This window comes from Silurus aristotelis, assembly GCF_946808225.1.
Source record: "Silurus aristotelis genome assembly, chromosome: 13".
Lineage (NCBI taxonomy): Eukaryota > Metazoa > Chordata > Actinopteri > Siluriformes > Siluridae > Silurus > Silurus aristotelis.
Window position 1 is genome coordinate 23,537,366 of NC_139586.1, and position 24,828 is coordinate 23,562,193.

The 24,828-nt window shown below is 37.0% G+C and overlaps 1 protein-coding gene across 7 annotated transcripts in view; it reads left to right on the forward strand.

Moving 5' to 3' along the window:
- The window catches only part of atp11b (ATPase phospholipid transporting 11B), a 67,556-nt gene that overhangs the window by 7,653 nt on the left and 35,075 nt on the right, over window positions 1-24,828 (forward strand). For all 7 annotated transcript variants that reach the window (XR_014536392.1, XR_014536393.1, XM_083559039.1 and 4 more), the window contains exons 2-18: window positions 7,072-7,188; window positions 9,506-9,595; window positions 10,478-10,558; window positions 11,548-11,655; window positions 11,934-12,062; window positions 13,697-13,800; window positions 15,098-15,145; window positions 15,261-15,325; window positions 15,460-15,541; window positions 15,692-15,842; window positions 16,364-16,561; window positions 16,651-16,806; window positions 17,484-17,659; window positions 18,677-18,745; window positions 19,135-19,208; window positions 22,296-22,399; window positions 24,305-24,486. Coding sequence is in view for 5 of the 7 variants with exons in the window: in XM_083559039.1 (XP_083415165.1) it covers window positions 7,072-7,188; window positions 9,506-9,595; window positions 10,478-10,558; window positions 11,548-11,655; window positions 11,934-12,062; window positions 13,697-13,800; window positions 15,098-15,145; window positions 15,261-15,325; window positions 15,460-15,541; window positions 15,692-15,842; window positions 16,364-16,561; window positions 16,651-16,806; window positions 17,484-17,659; window positions 18,677-18,745; window positions 19,135-19,208; window positions 22,296-22,399; window positions 24,305-24,486 (1,934 nt within the window). In the remaining 2 variants the exon portion in view is untranslated. The remainder of the gene's footprint in view (window positions 1-7,071; window positions 7,189-9,505; window positions 9,596-10,477; window positions 10,559-11,547; window positions 11,656-11,933; window positions 12,063-13,696; window positions 13,801-15,097; window positions 15,146-15,260; window positions 15,326-15,459; window positions 15,542-15,691; window positions 15,843-16,363; window positions 16,562-16,650; window positions 16,807-17,483; window positions 17,660-18,676; window positions 18,746-19,134; window positions 19,209-22,295; window positions 22,400-24,304; window positions 24,487-24,828) is intronic.

The following is a 24,828-nucleotide window of genomic DNA, read 5'->3' on the forward strand; positions in this document are numbered from 1 at the left end:
TTTTTTTTTTTTAAATATCTGATTTGTTGTTAATTTGGCCATTGTACTAAAAAGGAACCTCGGATTGTTATGGTGGTTTATATGCAATTCTACAAACCTCCAATTCAGTTTTTTCTCCGTCTTCTCTCCATATTACGGGCTTCTCTCTTGAGGGCATGAGTATGACTATTATACCATAATGCAGGTGTTTTTTCTCTAACCTTTATTTAATCTGATGGGGGCAACGGTGTCTAATGCGCTTAAAAAGGAATTGGAAGGCTTAGTGTTTTAGAAACTCTGCATTGTGTTTTTGTAAGTTTTTCATGCCTGGAGCATTATTCTCAGAGACATGAGCTCAGTGGGAAACAAGCTCCATTAATTTAATATAATTAATTGTGCTCCCATGTCTCATTAATGTATTGATTTATTGCTGTCTGTTTCATTTCACTTTAATGCTCCGTTTTAAAGATTCGTATTGACGCTAAATGTAATTTTACCCCCCCTCTTAGGTTTGCAGGAGATCTGTAGTGGTTTCAGTGTGATGTACTGGTCAGAGGATGCAGTACTTATACAAAGGTTGTCTTCATTTTTTAAAACATGTTTTACAACAGATTTAAAGGTCCTGGAATAAAAGAATGATATATAACAATGTTTCGTACAACTGTGCTGAAAGTCAGAGTGCAAGAAACGTTTCTGTCAGATTGTTGTTTCCACACTCGGTGATTGCTGAAGTCATGTGGTATAATGGTCATATGAGTACCCTGATTCAAAAGTCAAAAAAACTATAATCTCACAGTGGAGCCTTGAAGGAATAAGTGTTGATTTCGCATGCAAACGTTGTACATCCCAGCTGCGATTTACAATGAAAATAAATCGCAATAACACTTCGATCGTCCAGTCGGGGAACAGGCGCGGTCACAAAAACACACTGAATGGTGGAATTTTTCTAGAGTGATAATGGACAGAAAACACTACAGCATTGATACTTCTGCAAAATCATTGTCTGCATGTCCAGCATTCTCGCTGTTGATCTACATATTAACAGCTATGAAGGGGCTTCCGTTGTGTCGTAAAATTGAAGAATATAAGATTCATATCATTTATTCATTTATTTATGGAGCATCTTCTGTTTTATTATGAAGAGGAAGACGAAAGTAATTCGAAATGATTTATCAGTACTAGTTCAGTTTGATGTCGAATTGTGGCTGGTTAGTGATTATTGTATCTCCCCAGCATAGATTCCATTCTTGCATTAGTTGCATTTCACGAGTAAATATTTCTCTGGGAGAACAAAACAGTTCTCATATGTTGCTCTGACACTTAGTTTCCTAAACCTTTACGTAACCTGTTGGGAAATAACAAGTAAACTCATGTTGCGGGTGAAGAGGATAAAATAGGCAGTAGTAGTAAGTAGAAAAGTAACTAAGTCTGTAATGTTTATGTCTATAGGCAAACTATGAAATATACTATTTTATCTATATGCAAACTATAAAGGGTGCCATTGTATAAGAACATTACACCATTGAAGGCTTGTTTTAACCACCACAGGACAATATTTCTTAAAACATGCGAGATTTCTGTAGTAGAAATCTTGAGAGATCCTAAAGTTTCTTTTGTCAATAGCAGTGCAATCTCCTTACTGCGTGATTACAAAAGGGTTTCCGCCCAGCGCAATCTGACTTGTACCATGTAGAAATCATTGTCATAATGACACGTTTTAGGTGGAGATACTTACTTCTTTACTTTTTTTTTCCAGTTCTTGCTTGCATTATTGCAGCTATCAACACTCGTTCCCTCGCTAGCCGCTCTTTTCTTTTAGGAAGTAAAGGCTTGAGAAAACACAGAGTGTAAACTTCTGTCCCGAAGATGTCAGAAAATGTTATAATTGATATAATAAAGGTGCTTTATACTTGTCACATGTACATTGCAGCGCATTTGCATATCCCAGCAAAAACCCCCCCTGGAGCACAGAGCGCCAGACCTTCTGTTCAGTAACCCAGAGCTTTATTCAGTGAGCTGCTACTTATTTTACTCCTCAATAAATGTTCTAAACATGTCCTCACACAAATGAATGCGCCCTTTTTTGAGCAGTTACTATGAAACCATTAAAACAAGCACATATATTACAGGATGTTTTAATTGTGGTAGTTATAGTAGAGATATTGATATTAGTAGTAATCATTTACTTTCTTTCTGAGCACCTTTAAAAACTCAAACAGACTGGGTATTTCCTTTTTGCTCGTTTTTCTGAAATGTAAATGAAGGACGTCGCATGCAAAATGAATGTAAAACGAGTTTACTCACACCGAGATTTACTTTAAAGTAAAATCTCCTGGTTTGTCTGTTCATACATATATATCTATATAATGAACAGACAAACAAAGTAAACGACGTTGCACAATAACTTGGATACCATTTCAAGGAAACTTTTTTTGAGGAGGGTGGAGTCTGTAATAAATGGCATAATGACTGTACTGTGTCAGTAAATCTTCTTTGCAACTATTCAAAAATTTTAACGCAAGTGAAACGATTTCATTTCCTGTGTGCATTGTTTTTGTGAAAGGCAGAGAGCTGTCTAACTGGCTCAGATTTTGATTGCACCTAGTGTGTGTGTGTGTGTGTGTGTGTGTGTGTGTGTGTGTGTGTGTGTGTGTACTTTTGCACAGTAACAAAAGCCAGCTAGGGCAGCTGTTGAAAGTGTGGGTTGTCACACAGGTTGGATGACGTGGCTTCCTCACTCACTAATTTTCATAGAACAGAAACAGCAGATGTAACGTGTGCTCATTTCACTGCAATAAATATTGGAAAGGGAAAGCTTTTGTGAACCGGCATTAAAAACATTATAGAAAACAAAAACAAGAGCCAGAAAGAAGCAAATATTTAATTGTAAATAAAAAAGGTTATTTTAACTAGGGCTGCAGCGGTCGATTATTTTAGTAATTGAGTATTCTAGCGATTATTCCAACGATTAATCGACTAATCGGATTAACAGTCAACACAGTGTTTCCTTTGTTTTGGTTTGAAATGATCGCAAACTTCAATTCAAAACGCCACAATTCAAAAAGTTTGCCTAATTCTGACCTTTTTTTCCCCCTCGCAATTCCGAGTTTATTTCTCGCAATCCTGACCTTATATCTCGTAAACATCCAACATTTTTGGGCAGAGTCACCTCTATAGTGGCAGAAAACTTTACACAGTGAAGTTTTCTGCCACTATAGAGGTGACTCTGCCCAATTGGCTAAAAATAAGTCGGAATTGCATGACATAAAGTAGGAATTGGGGGACAGAAAAAATGTGCACAAAACGGGCTTCCATACCAATCTCCTCGCTCCTCGCTGTTTTCTCTTTTTTTATTTATTTTTTTATTCTGTAGCGTCTTGTCTAAAGCACTCCAGAGTTTCGTGGGTGGTGCATCAGTAGTAATGGTCCGCCGGAAACACAATGCTCCGTGTGTAGTTAAATGGACTGAACAGATTTTTTGTAATCGAGTTACTCAGGGAATCGTTTCAGCCCTAATTTTAACATAAAAACTTTCCAAAACGGTTGAAGTCGATGGATGGATGGATGGATGGATGGATGGATGGATGGATGGATGGATGGATGGATAGATACATTACTTTATAAATTCCACAGGAAAATTCACCGACATACAGTAGAGTATAAGCAACAAGGAGGGTGAAATTATTTAAAGATATTACGCACTGTTTACAATAATAAACAGAAACCTGCACATTAAAATGATTTACTGAGGTAAAAACATTGTGAAATAATAATATTAAAAAGAATGCTATGGACACCCTCCCCTCCCCACACATATGAAATTCACTGATTCACAATGTTAAAGCAAACCTTTCTAATCACTATTATGTAACGATAAGAAAAGCTCACAGGGTGCTATTTTTATCATGTCATAATAGATATCAGCCAGTCAATTAGGATGAAAGCAAGCTCCCACTCAGTCGGGGAAATAGCTGCTATTTGTTTGTTTATAAAACACTGACGCACTGTGACCACTTTTACCTTGAGTTATAGCTTGAAAATGTACATTTTTCAAATACCACAGTACCGTTTACAGACAGCACATGTTGGCAACAATTGCAGAAATTTAGTATGAATTCTTCAAAAGTATCCGTCTTCTTATGATGTTTTTTGAAAGCCAAGTGTCCTTAAAATGTCATTGATATTTGAAAAAAATGTAATATGGGAAAAAAAAGCATTGAATAGTTACATACTTTGCAAAAAGAGTCAACAGTTGTTGCACGAGGCTGTTATGTCTGTAACACTGTTAGCTTTCCAGAGGCACAAAGGCACGTACACTTTCCTGAGGTTTTCCTTCATGTAGGAAAGGTTGTGAAGGGGGAACTGAAGAAACATTAGACAACCATATGGTTGGTCAGAAGAATCATGCAGGTTGATTATCATGTCACATGTCATTTGCACTGAATGGGATCACCTTAGTTCAGATGTTGCTGAAGTGGTGGCTCAGTGTCCCACATCTGAAGCATCGTTTTCAATGTAGTAACCCAACAGGTGAGTCACGGGTACCATTTTAGTGCCGCTTTTGGATTCACAATTTTTACCCTGACCCTTTGTTCCTCGCTCATTTGTTCTTTTTTATCATCCTGGAAAAAAGAGCTGAAAGCAAAGCAAAAAGGTTTCGTCCGTTCATTCTGCTTCATGAAAACGGTTCGTGCAGTCATGGCGATCGATTGGGCAGTGATTCAATTAGCATCCGTCCTTGGATTTAATTATCCAGACAAATGTGCAGTAGTTAAGTTAGAGTGAAATCTAAACTGCACCGTAATTCAGTTACTCGTGTAGAAAAGAGGTCACGTCCTTTCAAAAAACATGGCTCGTGTTTGCGTGGGATTTAATCTCCTTCAGGAACATTATTTCTGCCTGCCGTGCGTCGTGTATGACATACCGCATCCCTTCTTCAGGGACTGTAAATAAAAAGCCAGCAGTGGAATTCAGCACTAAGTGATTTAAGTCTGCAGTGCTTCGAGCGAGACCTTTCCGTAATGAATTGTTCGGGCCGCTCTGCATCTGAATTAATAATGCACTTTTCAGGCCAGCACTCGGGCATGTTTCATCCTCAAGGCCATTTTTATTTTACGAGTCGAAGTAATGCGCTGTCATTTCTGCTCCTGAAGACCTGTCATTCTACAAGGATTAGAACCCAAAAAACCAATCCAATCTCATTTCTTTGCCTCAGACATTACTTTTCTCAGAATTCTGGCTACATTTCATAATGGGTCTCTATCTAGGAGCTAAAATCTGCAGTAATTGATAATATCTATAATGTGCAACACTTTGCTTTTAAAGCAGAATGATTCACAGTGGTCTGGTGTGATGTTTCATTATAGCGGCTATAAACAGCCGTCCCCCCACACCAGGCAGTCTTTTTATTTTTCTCTTTCTTAAATTTTAACGTTATCAAGAAACCAGAAATGATCAATTAAATTGTTTCAGCTTTTTACCTTTTAAGCACTGACTCCTTCTGCAAATGTTAAACATTTTATTATTTTATATTATAAAATATAAAAATTCAAATATTTATTTATTTTCTTTGACACATGATGCATGTATGGTATATTTTTATTGTATGGTATTTTTTTATATTTTGTAATAAGTATTTCCAAAGCCAGTGATGATTATTATTATATCTTCAGTAAGTCATTAATGTGTGCAAATGTGTGAAAGCATTAGTCTATTAGCATTAATCTGTTTACCAGGTGCAAGAAGATGGATAGGAATTGCCACTATTATGTGATTTAAAATGAAAAGTACAGAAAAGTTTGAAGATAACGGTGGCAGACGTGGTAACCGTTGACAGATAAAAGAGAGAGGTTTTATCTGGGCTGTAAGAAAAAGTATAAAAGGGCTGTGCATTTGCTGCGATTTTGGACACTTCCATGGCACCGTCTGACTTTGTCTCTGCTGAAGTAAAACCTGATTCTCTGACATCACAACCATGAACTTGTTTATTTGGTTTTCAATTAGCTGTGACACAGGTTTCATGTCCACTGCCTGTACAACTCCCTATTAATTAGCTGTTAATATCGAAAGGTTTATCTATTAGGATAAGTGTTGATATAATGATCAAAGCTCTTCCCTCTTTCCGACTGTTCATTCCTTTCAACCTGGACTAAACATGTCAGTCATATAGAGAGAGATAATTCATACCGTATTTTTCGGACTATAAGCCGCTACTTTTTTCCCATGTTTTGAACCCCGCGGCTTAAACAACGAAGCGGCTTATTTATGCATTTTTCCTGGGTTTTTCCCGGTTTCACAAATTCCAAGCCAAAAAACTGAGCCCCATAACATTAGACCAATGAAATTTCTGAACGGAAACGAAAAAACGCACCTCACCTGTGTTCTGAGCTGCAAGGCATCGGGAGAAAAAATGTTTTTTTTTTTTTAAACGAACGATGATGCCAAAAGATAAACTCCCAAGGGAAATAGTTGTGAAAGGAAGGAGGAAGACAGTGAACAATGACTTTCTTGGTCGGCTACTGTTTAGATACAAGCCGTTGTAACGCGTTGAGTCTGGGTGAAGGGAGAGCTCGCTAACTCCAGTTGCAACAGAAATCATATAAGCACAGACAGGTTTCCAAAACTCGTGCTTTTTTATTTTTCTTGGCAACAGCGTTACTGGTTAGTCAAAGAAACTTAGAAATGAGCATCAGAAGATAATAAGGACATATTCCTCAGTCTTGCACACATGCAGTAATACCGTAAAAATGCTGCTGCAGGCTATTCCCCAAATACTCTTTGCTCTTAAATGAGCCACAACATATTTCACCCGTTACAACGTATAACAGAAACTGTCTTTCATTAAAGCCTGTGTAAAGTTCATTAGTTTCAATGTAGACGGCTTATAGACAGGTGCGGCTTATTTATGTTTAAAATAAAAATCTTTGTCAAATTTGTGCGCTTTATAGTCCGGAAATTACGGTATATGGGTTAATAAATGTGAAATACTCCAAAAAAAAAATTAAATCCATTAGGGAGAAAGAAAATATTTGTTTGAACTAACCAGAAGAGAGAGAGGACGCATTCTGACCTATTTGTGTCCCTTTCTTGCAGGGTTTTGACCCGCCGCATCAGAGCGACACCAGAACGGTTTACATCGCAAACCGCTTCCCTCAGCATGGACATTACATTCCACAGAGGTTTGCGGATAACAGAATCATCTCCTCTAAGGTAAGTCTGGGCCGAGACAGTCCCCTGATTACATAACCACCTCTGCAGCATGATGGAAAAAAACATTATCTTCTATGTTTCATAAATGGGGTTTTGTTCACGTTACCCAAAAGTGTTTAGCCTTATTCACAGTGTGGGGTCTTCAATTAAATGCGTTGCTCTGCTTTAATAATCACTTCACTATTGAGTGTATGAGTGTTTGAGCAGTTTTTTTTTTTTACTTTTATAATTTACAATTCTGATATTGTGACACACTCACACTCGACTTTATTAGGAACGCATGCTCATTAATGCACATCATTATCAGCCAATCATGTGGCAGCAGCACAATGCAAAACAGGCCAAAGCGCTTTAGGTAATCTTAACATCAAGAAGATGACTTTCTGTGCCCTTGATGACTCTGTGACTTTGATTCTGGCAAGGATATTAGGTACCAGATAGACTTAGATAGACCAGATAGTATTTCAGAGCCTGCTGATATCCTGGGCTGTAACAGTCATCTTGTGTATCTTCAAGCTAAAACACCTCGGATCAACGGAAAATCACTCTTTACCATTTTGGTGAGCAAAAAAACCATCTCAGCCTGCACAAAACATTGAACACTGCGGTAGATTGGCTACATCAAGTGAAGACCACATTTGGTTCCACTCCTTTGAGCCAAGAACTGGCAGCTGTTATGCATTTGGGTGGGCCTGTGTTCTCTCTAGAGAGAGTTGTGTGTAAAATTCCACGAAAAGCAGCATTCTCTGTAACCAGTCTATATATCATCAACAACCAGGCCACAGTCACAGGAATCACACTTCTGATTAATTTCTTATGTTTGGCCTGCTTGATTTCATGTGTTGTTCTGCTGACACATGATTGAGTGAAAACTGCATAATTGTGCAGGTGTACAGGTTTTACTGGTGAGTGCATATGTAAAAGAGAACATGAAAATAGGTTTTTTTGTACACAGTTTTTCCTCTTTGTGCAGTGAAAAAAAAGTGTAAAGATGTAGGTTATGTAAACTACAATGGCTGCATTTACAATTTTTGTTTCTTTAATCATCAGTGATCACTGCGAGTGTTTCAAAAAAGCGTTTGTGAATTTCAACTTCGTTCAAGTGGCAGTATAGAGTGAAATAAAAGAGTAAAATATTAAAGCTCATGCAACTATTTTTCCCTTAGACATATTTCACAAAATTTGGATATTAAGTTTCAGTATTTACTTAATCAGGGAACGTAGTGCTGGTCAGTTTGACAATACAATATGATGATTGGGAGTGATGGCTTAGTGGTTAAGGCGTTGGATTTTGGAGCCGAAGGATGAGTTCAAATCAGGGTTTCCACAGGGTTTTAAAAAGTAAAAAAAAAAAAAATAATAAAGAAATAATTTTAAACCTTGAAAAGTCTCAGATCATGTTAAACGGGTCTTAGTTTTCCGATGTCCATGAAACGCTGCCACTGCTCATTGAAATGCTCTAGCAGCACTTTTTTAATGTTTTAGTTTTATGTCTTGCGAAAGAAAGTCCAAATATAATTTGCTGTATTATGACTAATAATGAGCCAACCATGCAACAGCCAATCAGCTTTCTGTAATTATCGAAAATCTCTCTTATTTTTCAGCTATGGGGAAGTGCACTTTTAGCGATATTTGGCTTGAAATAAATGAATTTAGTGCTTGTTTAAGGCGAGCTGCTAACCACTTATTTGTGTGTTTCTGATGCCGTCGTAAATTTCATTCATCATGGTCTTAAAAAGACCGTAGAAAGTGAAGCCTGCAGAAACCATGTCAAATCCTAGCCAGAGCAAGCTGCCACTCCTGGATCCTGAGCAATGCCCTTTAACCCCATAGCTGCTTACTCGTATGAATGAGATAAATTTAAGTCGTTCTGGATAAAGACGTCTGCCTAATGTCATAAATGAAAATGTAACTACAAATTTATTTTTTTTAATGTTAATTTTACCTTATTAATGTTCTTTTAAAACTTGAATTATACAGTATAATAATACTTTGTATAATAATAATTTAATTTAGTCTCCTTGTCACCATGAAGGGCGTAGATTTTAAAATTGCAGGGCAAAGATCTTTGAATTTCATGGCCAATGTTGTAAGCAAAACTGCATTAAAACCTATATATTGTAATATGTAACTTGAAATATAGTGATATACATTTTTTGACACATCACCCTCCTTTTTTTCCCCTTTAACAAACCCCGCTCATATGTCATTGTGTCTCGTTCTAAATATAGAAAAGAACTGTTTTAATTACTCTTTCTACTTTTCCTGCCTTATGGGGTGGAAAATCACTCACACAGCTTTATTGTTTCCTCCGCAGTACACCATATGGAATTTCATTCCCAAAAATCTGTTTGAACAGTTCAGAAGGATAGCCAATTTTTATTTTCTCATCATCTTCCTCGTCCAGGTGAGTCCCAGCCTTTCTCAGGGTTCATCATGGCGTGTCTGTGTGTGAGACTGTGTGCAACTGTGTGTGAAGTGCTTTAACACATCCGTGTGGAATTTAGCAGGTGTATGAGAAACGGCTCCTGAATGCCTTTAATTGTCACAGCTCCCTGTTGCGGATCACGGGTTCCTCTGCTCGGCATTCTACTTCATTTAACAGTTTGATCTGAATCTATAGGTTTAATTCTATTTGTTTTTAAAACCGGTGTAATTTTGTTATCTGATTCCCTTTTGCAGGAATATAATTTTGCAGCCTTTATTTGATCATGCCAGTGCCCTTGAGCTGACTTACGCTTTATCAAATCTGCCATCTTAGAGTAAAGGTCATGAGAGTCAGATTTCCAAGTCCTCACTGAACTACAACTGAAATGGGAGCAAAATCACAATTGCTGTAGAAGGATTTCATTTTAAACAGACTCATAATACACATTAGTTTTCTTTAGAAGACAAATTGCATACGATTTCATCTCCATTTTTTTGCTGGTGCAGTTTATACAAAAAAAAAAAGTTTGTTTTTAATAAAAAAAAAAAAAAAAGTCTAATTGTTTGCAGCTTGCTGTGGTATAAGAAGAATAAAGCACTGGCTCAGACTGTGTTTGAGTAACTCTCATGTGTACATCACAGCCCTGTTTATTAGTTAATAGTTACAATTTTATTTTAATCTGTGTTTGGAGTGTGGAAAAAGTATTTAGTGTCTGCTGAAAGCTGTTTACACCTGGAAATTATTATTATTATTATTATTATTATTATTATTATTATTATTATATTTGCCGATTGAGTTCATGCTAATGGATGTTGCAATTCAGTAGCGGTGGCTTGTATGACCCTATACTTCTTTCTGCAGTTAATGATAGACACACCAACTTCCCCTGTGACAAGTGGACTTCCCTTATTTTTTGTCATTACAGTAACTGCCATTAAACAGGTAAGTTTTCTGTGTATATACATCATACATGTATTCGTACCGAATTTGTACATGGCTTTTTACGTGCGGAACATATTCAAAATCCGAGTTCCCTCGGGAAAGTATTAAGTGGTGGAGTTTGTTTAGTCTTCGCCTCTCACTTTGAGTGCATTTATTCTTATTATTGTTATTAAACTTGAAAACAAACACACTACAATAGCAGGGGTATAAAAAAAAGAAACTAGAGTTAGCGCAGTGTCACTGTGGCTACTCGCTTTGTGCATCTAGCGCTATGGATTCTTTAGCATTTTATGTCCAGCTTCAAGAATTTCTCTTAAAAGGAGAAAACCGATCCGTATATTTTGACTCCTTCATATAGTGACATACATGAAGATAATACCTTCTTCATATAGTAACATACATGAAGATCAATCCTCCTTCATATAGTGGCTTACATGAAGATCAATCCTCCTTCATATAGTGGCTTACATGAAGATCAATCCTCCTTCATATAGTGGCTTACATGAAGATCAATCCTCCTTCATATAGTGACTTACATGAAGATCAATCACCTTCATATAGTGACTTACATGAAGATAATACCTCCTTCATATAGAGTGACATACATGGTCATACCTCCTTCATATAGAGTGACTTACATGATCATACCTTCTCACTGTGAGTAAAACACACAGACTGTGTCTTTCTCACTCACCCTAAAAAGCCACACCAACTTCACAGAGACTGATGCAAACAGAGGTCACACTTTCAACATCAACACTGACATGCACAAATTCCACTCCTTTTTTACTGATGCTGACCACATGTTCTTCACTGAGATGGACACTCAGAGACAAATGCCTTTATTTTATTTTATTTTATTTTATTTTTTTCTTAGTGACTGACTGTGTAACATTATCTAGGTGTAATAATTCACAGATTCTTCCGATATTATTTGAGGAATAGTATTGTTCTTCTGTCCCTCACACGCACACACACACACGCTGCAGGGCTATGAAGACTGGCTGAGACACAAAGCCGATAATGAAGTAAACGGCGCCCCCGTATTTGTGGTGCGCAGCGGCAGTTTGGTGCAGACTCGATCCAAGAATATACGAGTGAGTTACATTTTTAAATCCTGTTTCATTTCCTGCAGTATGTGCATGCCATTAAGCATTGCATGTTATGTGACATAGTATGAATAACCAAGCAGTGACGTGGATTTGTGATAGCCCCACCTCTTGAGAATAATTAGATCCTTGTAGCACTTTGGGCACGAAAAAAAAATACAAAAGAAAGTCGATTGTACCTGCAGCAGTGATAAATTTTTATTTGAAATTGTGCAATATTAATTGCTGTAACGACTTTTCTGATCGCCTTTTCTCTCTATCTTCAGGTCGGAGACATAGTAAGAGTAGCAAAAGATGAGACGTTTCCAGCTGATCTGGTGCTGCTGTCTTCAGAACGAGCAGAGGGGACGTGTCACATCACAACGGCCAGTTTAGATGGAGAAACAAATCTGAAGGTCTGTGACTGTGTAAAGTTTAACACTGTGTTTAACATTTTAACAATGTGGCTTCATTCAGTTTAATACTAGGAAACATCTAAAAGTCCGTTTGTACTCAAGACATCAAAACATTTCAGTTTAGCTGGCATTTTTTTTTTTTTTACAGCATATTGAATATTTAGAAATAACCATATGATGGTACGGGTATTTCTCAACTTAAGAGGGAGATGCGTTCCGATGACCCTATCGAGACATGGCCTAGCCTATATAGAAACTTACAATTATAAGGAGCAATCTTCATTCTTTATTACTGCATCATCACTGTCAAGCTGCATGGAGACAATGTCCATTGTTAAAAGCGTTATACAAATAAAAACTAATAGAATTTAACATACGCCGCTACGTTCGCCTACCGCGCAAAAATCCAAATGTTTTTTAGATTTGTATCGTCATTAAATAAAAAAAAAAAAAAGAAAACGACCCAAAGTCGACCCATCATTACTCGGGGACTGTTTATACTGCTTAATAAATGCGCATCATTTTAATATTTCTTTTAAAGTTGAATCTACTGTTTGTAAGACAGGAAAGGTTCATGTACTAAACGTTGTCTCATATGTGTACTGTGTCATATATACTTGACATATGTATGTATATATATATATATATATATAATATATATATATATATATATATATACACACACATACATACAGTACAGACCAAAAGTTTGGACACACCTTCTCATTTAAAGAGTTTTCTTTATTTTCATGACTATGAAAGTTGTAGATTCACACTGAAGGCATCAAAACTATGAATTAACACATGTGAAATTATATATGGAATTATATACATAACAAAAAAGTGTGAAACAACTGAAAAATGTCATATTGTAGGTTCTTCAAAGTAGCCACCTTTTGCTTTGATTACTGCTTTGCACACTCTTGGCATTCTCTTGATGAGCTTCAAGAGGTAGTCACCTGAAATAGTCTTCCAACAGTCTTGAAGGAGTTCCCCGAGAGATGCTTGCCACTTGTTGGCCCTTTTGCCTTCACTCTGCGGTCCAGCTCACCCCTAAACCATCTCGATTGGGTTCAGGTCCGGTGACTGTGGAGGCCAGGTCATCTGGCGCAGCACCCCATCACTCTCCTTCTTGGTCAAATAGCCCTTGATGCCTTCAGTGTGACTCTACATTTTTCATAGTCATTAAAATAAAGTGAACACTTTGAATGAGAAGGTGTGTCCAAACTTTTGGTCTGTACTGTATGTATAACTTGACTAAATACAATAAAGCCTCTCTGAACGTTTGTGTTTCAAGCTTATTTGTGTGCAGGCTGATTTCTGTATCACGCTGATAGATAACAAGTATCTTAGTATGATGAGTAGAAATCATAAAAGTCTTACTGGTTCACGACATTTGATATCAGGATCACTCCACGATCAGGTATGATGAGTGGAGTAAATCAACAAATTGTGCACAGCTGCAGAATATCGAGTTGTCTGCATGTAGGTAAGTGTTAAACAGAGAGTAATCCGTGAGCCAGTGTGGAGCATTGCTGTCAAACCTCCAGCTATCCATCTGCTATGCTCTTCTTATGCTAATGAGCCTTTAAAGTCGTTTTTGCTGCTCAGCTCATTGCCCCCTCTGTGTTTAGACTCATTATGCAGTACCGGAGACGGCTACGTCTCAATCCGTGTCCCGGCTTGAAGCTCTGCAGGCTGTGGTGGAGTGCCAGCAGCCTGAGCCTGATTTATACAGGTACTCGAATCACACTCAAGCCTTACCTTTAAGTCCTGCCTGTCAGTATGCATTTAATGTTTGTATGAGCATGTTTCACAATATTCAATTATATCCAGTAAATGCTTCTCAGAATTAGAAAAATAGAAGGTATGAATAGGATCGAATCAGCTCTATTGGCCCAGCATGCCTGAGCATACAAAGAATTTGTTTACAGTTAAGAGTAAAAGACATGGACTAATACAAACATAATTACACATAACACTTACTAAATGACCAAGCATAGTAGAGAGTACATACTGTGTAGTATATACTAGGCCTGAAGAAGCATATTGCACATTGGTGTGATATTTCAAGACAAAGACTAATACAACCACTAAAACACAACAACTAGACAGACCTGTGGCAGAAAGTGACATTATAGTTCAGTAATTGTCCACTTTAGTCATCTTTGTATATTTTTGTAAATAATGCCGTACGTTTGTACATTTATAGGAATTTAGGAGGATGAAATACAACCTAAATAAAAAAAAAAAAGCTTGTTTCTGTTTCTTTTTTATGTGCACATAACTACAAATAATAATATAGAAGAAGAAGAAAATGTTATATATAACAGTGTTTAAAAAAAAAATTAATTACTACAAATTTACTGTGGTTATTATTCTAGCCATTATTGCACAGCATAAATGTTATTTAGAACAGGATTATTCCCCCCCCAACCCCCTCTCTCCTCTATATTAAGAGTTAAATACTACTCATAAGTGGACAATAAATCAAATGCAATAAAATGTAGATGTAAAATTTAGTATTTATCTAGATAAAATAAAATAAAGGTTAGGGTTAAGGTTATTTAAATAAACCAAAAAAATTGTAGTACCCTTGGCCATAAGCCGTTTAAATTTTTTATGTAACTTTTGTAAATTTGTAAATTAAAAGATACAAAAATGGACAACTAGACAGCATTCAATAATAATAATAATAATACATGAATGAATGGTTTGAATAAAAGATAATGATTTTGGTGCAAAACATTTATTTTAAAATAATAATTTTTTATTTTATTTAAATAGTTAATAGTTGGCAATAAAAAATGACAAGATTATTTCTTTTAAATTTTAAAATAAAGGCATAAAGAAATATGTGAAATAATTTTGATGTTGTTTTGTTAAATGTCAAATTAGTTAGACATTTGAATGAGTTATTATTATAGAAAAAAAAAATTAAGTTGTATTTCTGTAGATATAATGAGATGATTAGTTTTGTTTGTTGCTGTTTTCTGGTGCTGGGCATTTTTAATCTGTGTCTGGTTGTTATACAGGTTTGTTGGGAGAATCACAATAACACAGCATGGGGAAGAGATTGTCAGGTGAGTTTGTATGTCGTTGCCTTTGTTTATTGTGGTTTATAATGAGGTCATTATCGCACTGAGGACGAAATCTAATATCTAATAGCTGATATCAGAGTTATCTGCTGTGTTTTAGACCTTTAGGACCAGAAAACCTCCTGCTCCGTGGAGCACGACTGAAAAACACCAAAGAGATCTATGGTGAATATATTACATTTACTTTTCTGCATAAGTGCACACAGCTGTTAGTGGTTTGACTTTTTTTTGGGTGTTTTACAAGTGTCAATGAATTAGGTGTATTTGTGCAAATATTCTCATTTGATTTTTCTTCACAGGTGTGGCTGTGTACACAGGCATGGAGTCCAAGATGGCTCTGAATTACAAGTGCAAGTCCCAGAAACGCTCAGCAGTTGAGAAGTATGAAGTTCTCTCTCTCTCTTTTTTTTTTTTTCCCCTCTCTTTTATTGTCACTTCCTCTATTTACTCAAAATGGAAATAGTTTTTTTGTATTGCTCATCTCCATATTAATTCACACAGCTCCATAACTGTTGTGTAAATCCCTCTCAGGTCGATGAACACGTTTCTCATCATCTATCTGGCTATCCTGCTTTTTGAGGCTGTCCTCAGCACCATTTTAAAGTACGCCTGGCAAGCGGAAAAGAAATGGGACGAGCCATTCTACAACGAGAAAACAGAGACGGAACGCAACAGCAGCAAGGCAAGTTCACGTTCAGTTTTTTTCTTCTTTTTATTTTCTTTTATTTATTTGTATTTTTTTAAGGTTAAGTCGTCGGGGTAAAGGTGGAAAAATAAGCAAACAAGCAAATAGAGATTTATATTCTGAAGTCGGAGCTAAAACTTTTAAATGAAACCAATGTAATTGAAATGACAGCTCGTGTGAGTGTTATAAATGGACCCTAAGGAAAGAAAGGAGATGCACCTGAAGTAGAAAATAACTAAATATTTAGTAATAAATTTAAATAACACTAATTTTATAAAATTATAAAGAAATTATTTTAAAGTGAAAATATAAATTAAAAAGGTTAAAAAGAGAGAAAAATATATCTAACAGAATTTTCAGAATTTTTGTTTTAAAATTTAATTAAAAAACTTGAACAATCAATAGATAAATCAATAAATGATGTAGCTAGACTAGTTAGTTAGCCAATATTCTAAGAGCGTTGCTATGGTTACATTGTTCATGTGGTGATACATGGTGATTTTTTTTTCCCCTGATAGATTTTAAAGTTCATCTCCGATTTCTTGGCTTTCCTCGTTCTGTACAACTTCATCATCCCTATTTCGCTGTATGTTACCGTGGAGATGCAGAAGTTTCTGGGTTCCTTCTTTATTGGCTGGGACCTCGACCTCTACCATGAGGAGAGTGACCAGAGAGCCCAGGTCAACACCTCCGACCTCAACGAGGAGCTGGGGCAGGTGTGTTTGTGTGCCTGTGTGTGTTTGTGAAATCTCCTCATGAGTTTGTTGAAATTATGAAATGTGTTTCATTCGTTGGTGTGTCGTAGGTGGAGTACGTTTTTACCGACAAGACGGGAACTTTGACGGAAAACGAGATGCAGTTCCGTGAATGCTCCATCAACGGTGTCAAATACCAAGAGATCAACAGCAAATTGGTCCCTGAAGGAATGACCGAGGACGTCCCAGACACCGGCTTCTTCCTGGTGAGACTCAAATACAATAAAAATACACGAAAAACGTGGTGTGAAAGGATAAAGATTTTTCTGTGGTGAAGGTTATATAAAATAAAAATAAAATATTGTCAAACACAAATTCCAAGAAAACACAAAGAAATAAAAGAAGAATGAAAGTGAGTGAGAAAATAGAAAGGACAATAGAGAGAAAGACCAAAAGAAAGATAGGGAAAAATCTGAAAAAAAAGGAAGAAATTATGAAAGAAAGAAGAATTGGGAATAAGAGAAATGCTGAATGAAACATTAGAAAGGAAAGAATGAAATGAAATGAGGATGGATGGATGGATGGATGGATAGATAGATAGATAGATGGATAGATAGATGGATGGATGGATAGAACCTCGGGAAGGAAAGAAGTGAAAGAAAGAAGTGAAAGAAAGAAGTGAAAGAAAGAAGTGAAAGAAAGAAGTGAAAGAAAGAAAGAAAGAAAGAAAGAAAGAAAGAAAGAAAGAAAGTGTCATTAGCTGGCATAATGTTTTATATAATTTATACTTGTATGACTTTTTGAATGTATTATTGTGGACATTTAGGTGGAAACGTGTGTGTGTGTGTGTGTGTGTGTGTGTCTGCGTGTCTGCGTGTGTGTCTGCGTGTCTGCGTGTGTGTCTGCGTGTCTGCGTGTGTGTCTGCGTGTCTGCGTGTTTCAGAGCAGGGAAGAGGAGCTGTTCCTGAAAGCCGTGTCTCTGTGCCACACTGTTCAGATCAGTTACGATCAGCCAGACGGGGTGTCTGATCCTTTTTCCCACGCCAACGGATTCACATCTGAGATGGAGTACTACGCCTCGTCTCCTGACGAAAAAGCCCTCGTGGAAGCTACAAAGAGGTAAAAATAGACCCTCATGTCTCTGTGCTGCTGTGTGTCAGGATTGACGCATCATAGCCATGAGACAGCACTTCATCACTCTGAGGAAATATTTACATGAACTCATATTCATTTTGAAATACTTTTTATTGTAATCAATCACAGTGACAGGAGCATGTGCAAGAGTTTTCTCCCTGAGAGACAGAGAGATGGGATAAAGAAGGAGATGGATAAAGATAGGGACAAAACAGAGTGCATGAGGAAAGAAAGAAAAATAGGGAGAGAAAGGAAAAACAGGCAGACAAAAGAAGGAGAAAGGAAGAATGACAGACATAAAGGAGAAAGGGAGGAATGGTAGGAAAAAGAGAGACAAAAAATGAAGGAGAAAAAGAGAAAGACAGCTAGGCAAGAAAGAAGGAGAAAGTCAAAAGAGAGGGAGAGAGGGAAAAAAGACAGGTAGGATAAAGAAGAAAAAATGGAAAATGGAAAAAGAGAAGGAAAATGGAAAAGACAAATGAGATGGAGATCAGGGGAAAGAGAGGCAGACAAAAGAAGGAGATCAGGAGAGAGAGATAGGAAGACACAAGAGAAGGAGATCAGGAGAAAAAGAGGAAGACACAAGAGAAAGGAAGAAAGACATGAAAATTAAAGGGAAAAGGGAGAAAGAAAGCTAGGCAAAAGAGAAAGAGAAAGGGAGACAAAGGAGGAGAAAGACATGAGGGTGTGTTTGAGAGGATGGAAGATTAAGAAACGAGGTAGCGAAAGAAGAAGAGTGGGAGGATTGAAGCGTGAGTTAGAAATAAAGAATGAAAGAAAGAATGTAATTAAAGTAGAGTGCAAGGAAAAAAAATTAAAAGTTGAAAGAGAAAGAAGTAAAGAAATTCAGAAATCAATCTGTCCATCTATATTCCACACAAAATTCTTGCTGGTTTTTGAGTAAACTTTCACACGTAGGGTCGAGATTCATTCCTTTACTCTTTAAAGACGTGAGTTTTAAATGACTTAAAAGTCAAATAAAGTTGTTTTTCTGTTTTGCAGGATGGGCGTGGCCTTTGCAGGAAGTAATGGAGAAACCATGGAGATCAAAACATTTGGCAAATCCGAAAAGTGAGACTTGCAATTGTTTACATGCTGGAGGGAATAAACAAATATTGTGGTGTTCAAGCAATCAATTAACAGGGTCATGTGATGAAGTGGCATTATCAAGTCGATTATTTTTACAGCACGACTCGAGGTGTTTGTCAATATTTATCATAGTTATATTTTATATGTCAAATAAATGTATCCTTATGAAACACTTTACCATCTCAGAGATTTGTTTTGTGCTGTCATCATTTTCTGACCAATCAGAATTCAGTAGTGCTGTGATGTAAAGTATGCACTTAACTGAGTTTGTAGTGTGTGTGTCTGTGTGTGTGTGTGTGTGTGTGTGTGTGTGTGTGTGTGTGTGTGTGTGTTTGAATACATTTACAGCAGTCCTCTTTTTTTCTTCATAGGTACAAACTCCTTCACGTGTTAGAGTTTGACGCGAACCGAAGACGCATGAGTGTGATATTGCAGGCTCCCTCAGGTGAGCAGATTTTTTTTTTGCATGGTGTCCATCATTATATATGCTTGCGATGTGTTCAGCTTAACTGGGAAAAAGTTTGAACTCAGATTTATGTTTGTGATACAGTCAGTGTTATAGATTTAACCAACTTTGTGTTTGTGTTGTGTCTTTGTTAATTGATCTTAAGTGAATACTGCTGTAAACCTGTTTGTATTACTGACTGAAATTCGGGTTCCAAAATTTCTGAGTACAATAAAGCATATTCTTCATCTTTCAGTATAAGATTAAAATAAACATGTATATATATAAAAAAAAAAGAATAATAAAGGTAGCTTTATAGTTACTTTAACTACATGAATATATTACATTTAATATTATATTTTATACAATATTAACGTCTACGAACATTATTACAATTTGAATGATTAAAAATGTAATTCCTGATGTTAACATGTAGGGAAACATCCCTCAAAGCAGTACTATATTGCTATAACGCTATACTATAAAACTATATGTAATGCTATAAGTTTATTTGTGTCGTCATGCTGTAAAAAAAAATAGCAACCGAAAAATCTCAGGGCTTTCCAAAGTTAAGGCACATGTACATGTGACTCAAGTTACAATGTAACAAGAAAATAGAACAGTTTTAACACTTTTTAGTGTTTATTATATTAGGGGTGTAATGTACACAAAATTCTGATTTTGTTTTGCGTATGTTAAGATTTGTTATGCATATGCATGAAAACGCTAAACAAAACACTAGCATATGCAAAACAAATCTTATTTCCAGTATGTAATGAGTAGCCACTCTAGTTTATTTATTTATTTATTTTATACCCCTGGTATTGTTGTGTATGTTTTCAAGCAAAAAACTTTTTTAATAAATGCACTTGCAGTGCGAGGCAGAGACTAAACAAAGTTCCCAAGCGACCCCCCACTTTATACGTTCCTGAGGAAAAATGGTTCATTACACGTGTCTACCGAACCGAAAGCCCTGCACCAAATAATTTTACACACGCACACACATTATATATATATCTGTGTGTGTGTGTGTGTGTGTGTGTATATATATATATATATATACAGTGAGGAAAATAAGTATTTGAACAACCTGCTATTTTGCAAGTTCTCCCACTTAGAAATCATGGAGGGGTCTGAAATTGTCATCGTAGGTGCATGTCCACTGTGAGAGACATAATCTAAAAAAAAAAATCCAGAAATCACAATGTATGATTTTTTAACTATTTATTTGTATGATACAGCTGCAAATAAGTATTTGAACACCTGTCTGTCAGCTAGAATTCTGACCCTCAAAGACCTGTTAGTCTGCCTTTAAAATGTCCACCTCCACTACATTTATTATCCTAAATTAGATGCACCTGTTTGAGGTCGTTAGCTGCATAAAGACACCTGTCCACCCCATACAATCAGTAAGAATCCAACTACTAACATGGCCAAGACCAAAGAGCTGTCCAAAGACACTAGAGACAAAATTGTACACCTCCACAAGGCTGGAAAGGGCTACGGGGAAATTAACAAGCAGCTTGGTGAAAAAAGGTTCACTGTTGGAGCAATCATTAGAAAATAGAAGAAGCTAAACATGACTGTCAATCTCCCTCGGACTGGGGCTCCATGCAAGATCTTACCTTGTGGGGTCTCCATGATCCTAAGGTAGGTGAGAAATCAGCCCAGAACTACACAGGAGGAGCTGGTCAATGACCTGAAAAGAGCTGGGACCACCGTTTCCATGGTTACTGTTGGTAATACACTAAGACGTCATGGTTTGAAATCATGCATGGCACGGAAGGTTCCCCTGCTTAAACCAGCACATGTCCAGGCACGTCTTAAGTTTGCCAATAACCATTTAGATGATCCAGAGGAGTCATGGGAGAAAGTCATGTGGTCAGATGAGACCAAAATAGAACTTTTGGGTCATAATTCCACTAAACGTGTTTGGAGGAGGAAGAATGATGAGTACCATCCCAAGAACACCATCCCTACTGTGAAGCATGGGGGTGGTAGCATCATGCTTTGGGGGTGTTTTTCTGCACATGGGACAGGGCGACTGCACTGTATTAAGGAGAGGATGACCGGGGCCATGTATTGTGAGATTTTGGGGAACAACCTTCTTCCCTTAGTTAGAGCATTGAAGATGGGTCGAGGCTGGGTCTTCCAACATGACAATGACCCGAAGCACACAGCCAGGATAACCAAGGAGTGGCTCTGTAAGAAGCATATCAAGGTTCTGGCGTGGCCTAGCCAGTCTCCAGACCTAAACCCAATAGAGAATCTTTGGAGGGAGCTCAAACTCTGTGTTTCTCAGCGACAGGCCAGAAACCTGACTGATCTAGAGAAGATCTGTGTGGAGGAGTGGGCCAAAATCCCTCCTGCAGTGTGTGCAAACCTGGTGAAAAACTACAGGAAACGTTTGACCTCTGTAATTGCAAACAAAGGCTCCTGTACCAAATATCAACATTCACTTTCTCAGGTGTTCAAATACTTATTTGCAGCTGTATCATACAAATAAATAGTTAAAAAATCATATATTGTGATTTCTGGATTTTTTTTTTTAGATTATGTCTCTCACAGTGGACATGCACCTACGATAACAATTTCAGACCCCTCCATGATTTCTAAGTGGGAGAACTTGCAAAATAGCAGGGTGTTCAAATACTTATTTTCCTCACTGTATATATATGTATATATATATGTATATATATATGTATATATATATATATATATATATATACACACACACATACAGTGCAGACCAAAAGTTTGGACACACCTTCTCATTCACGTGTTAATTCACGTGTTCACGTGTTAATTCATAGTTTTGATGCCTTCAGTGTGACTCTACAATTTTCATAGTCATGAAAATAAAGAAAACTCTTTGAATGAGCAGGTGTGTCCAAACTTTTGGTCTGTACTGTATGTATATATATATGTGTGTGTGTGTGTGTGTGTGTGTGTATATATATATATTTTAGCAAGATTTAAATTATCTCTGAAATGCTGTTGTCTGAAGTTGCTGTAAATATTTTGAGTCTGAGGGTTGCACACAGGGTGTTACACACAGCTAACCTCATACTCTGTACTATACGTTAGGGGAGAAGTTGTTGTTCACTAAAGGAGCCGAGTCCTCTGTTCTTCCCTATGCCAGCAGTGGAGAGATTGAGAAGACCAGAGTGCACGTGGATGAATTCGCTCTGGTAAGAGACTGGATTAACATTGTGAGAGTGTCCAAATTTGATCAGTTATAATTGTTGTCTTTTTTATAATACAGTTATGGCAGATTACAGAACAAATATATTGTTATTGGAAAATAATATTCGAAAAACTATAACAGTGTTTTGACGTTTTTAATTAGATTTTGAATGGCACATCTAACGTATACACTGTGTGGACAAAAGTATTAGCACGCTTTCAGCCAGATGTGGTTCTTCCCCAAACTGTTAATACAAAGTTAAAGGCAGACAATTGCATTAAGTGTCCTTTGGATGCAGTTATTAAATTTTCACTTCACTTGATCTAGGAGACCCAAATCTGTTTCAGCATGACAATGTTTCTGTACACAAAGCCAACTCCATAAAGTTCAGCTTTACATGGGTTCGAGTGGAAGATCTCGGAGATCTGGTCTGCTATAGAGCTCTGACCTCAATCCTATTGAACAACACTGACTGCACCCCAGGCCTCCTCACCTCACCTAATCAGTACATGAGTAAAATAACACCGTTGTGTCTGAATAAACACAAATCTCCACAAACGCACTCCAAAGAGATGGAGATGGAAGTTGTTATCTGGGCAAATGAGGCAAATTTTTATACTAACTCTAGATCTAATGGTCAGGTGTCTACAAACTTTTGTCCGTATAGTGTACATTTATTATTGTAGAATGTCTGTAAAACAAGTGGGTTTCTTGTTCTAGCTAATATCATAGCAGCAAAAAAGAAATAAATAATAAAGTTCTCTCACTTTTGAAGTGTGACCAGAAACCAATCCTGGAGTATGATGAGCTGAGCTGGTACTTTTGCAGTGACACCATATTACAACAAATGCATTAATATGAACCAACTGCACTACTGTCAGAGTTGTTTTAACAAAATATTATTCAGTACAACAGAATTATAAGATTGCAGGAATATTAGGGATTTTCTTTTAATGGGAAACTTCCCATACATCTTAACAGTCACAAAAAATGTACGCTTCTTGAGAAGACAGCTTTTATATGCAATGGTAAAGCCGTAAACATCTCGTATTACTGGTTGTGCTTCTGTTCCGCTGAAGAAATTCATGCAAAGCTTGCAAATATAGCCAATAAATCGAATCATGAGATTTCAAGAGTGAAACATTGCATGAGTATTCCCTGGGGAAGAACAGCACCATGTGAGGAGTCAGCAGTGCTCTCGGTCAAGAGATTCTCATTACATTCACGTGGGACATGTAGACTGTGGGTGATGTGGGACTTTAGCAGTAAAATTGTGTGTGGCTTTTGAACTGAAGACTATATGCGTATGACTGTCCACTAGCAACACAGAAGAAAAAAAAAGGAAATGTTGTAGCTTACTGGTTAAGATTTAACAATTCTGATCGAAACCTACTATTTTCAAATCACAGCTCTGCCAAGCTGCCACTGCTGGGCCCTTGAGCAAGGCCCTTAGCCCTCAACCGTTCAGTTGTTTAAATGATATGAATGTACAGTGCATCCGGAAAGTATTCACAGCGCTTCACTTTCTCCACATTTTATGTTACAGCAATTAACTAACAATTTAATCAAAGTCAAAAATGTCATTTTTAAATCGATATTGGTTTGCATGAATATATGCTTATGACCGAACAAATGTTTATATTTTTATTTATATATGATATAGTTTATATACATCTTTTATTAAATCCTATCAATTCCTGGTATGTTTTCAAATTGGAATATCCAATGTTACCATGGAAAGTTTCCTAAAGTTCCAGGAAATTTTCCACCCCATTGCAAACCTAATTATGTCCCCAAAATATGTTAAGATGTAATTTTTTTTTTTCACACACCTCCTAATTTCCAATCATAGCATTGCTGTAACCCAAAACCTGAAAATGCGGTCATTATTTTCCTGTATTGTTCACAGAAGGGTCTGAGGACACTAGTGGTGGCCTATAGGCCCTTCAGCGCGGAGGAGTATAAGGAAGTGGAGCGGCGGCTACACCAGGCTCGTACAGCTCTCCAGCAGAGAGATGAGAGGCTCAGTGAAGCCTTTAACTTCATCGAGAAAGACCTGCATTTGCTTGGAGCCACCGGAGTGGAAGACAAGTGAGTCTAACTCTCTTTCTCACACACACACACACACACACACACACACACACACACACACACACACACACACACACACACACACACACACACACACACAAGCTCACTGGGGTGTGTTTGAGGATTAAGCTCTAATCACAAGACATTTTAATACCTTCCAGCTCACTATCGACTCTGTATATACATAAAGAATAGAAGCACAGGATTTTCCACAGCTACTGCTGATAATAAAAACTTTTATACCTCGAAAAAGTTTTATATCTCTGTGTATGACTCATCCAGGACTAGGGGAATCAATATGCTGCATATTTGTGCATCTCTTCAGATACTACACATAAAGAA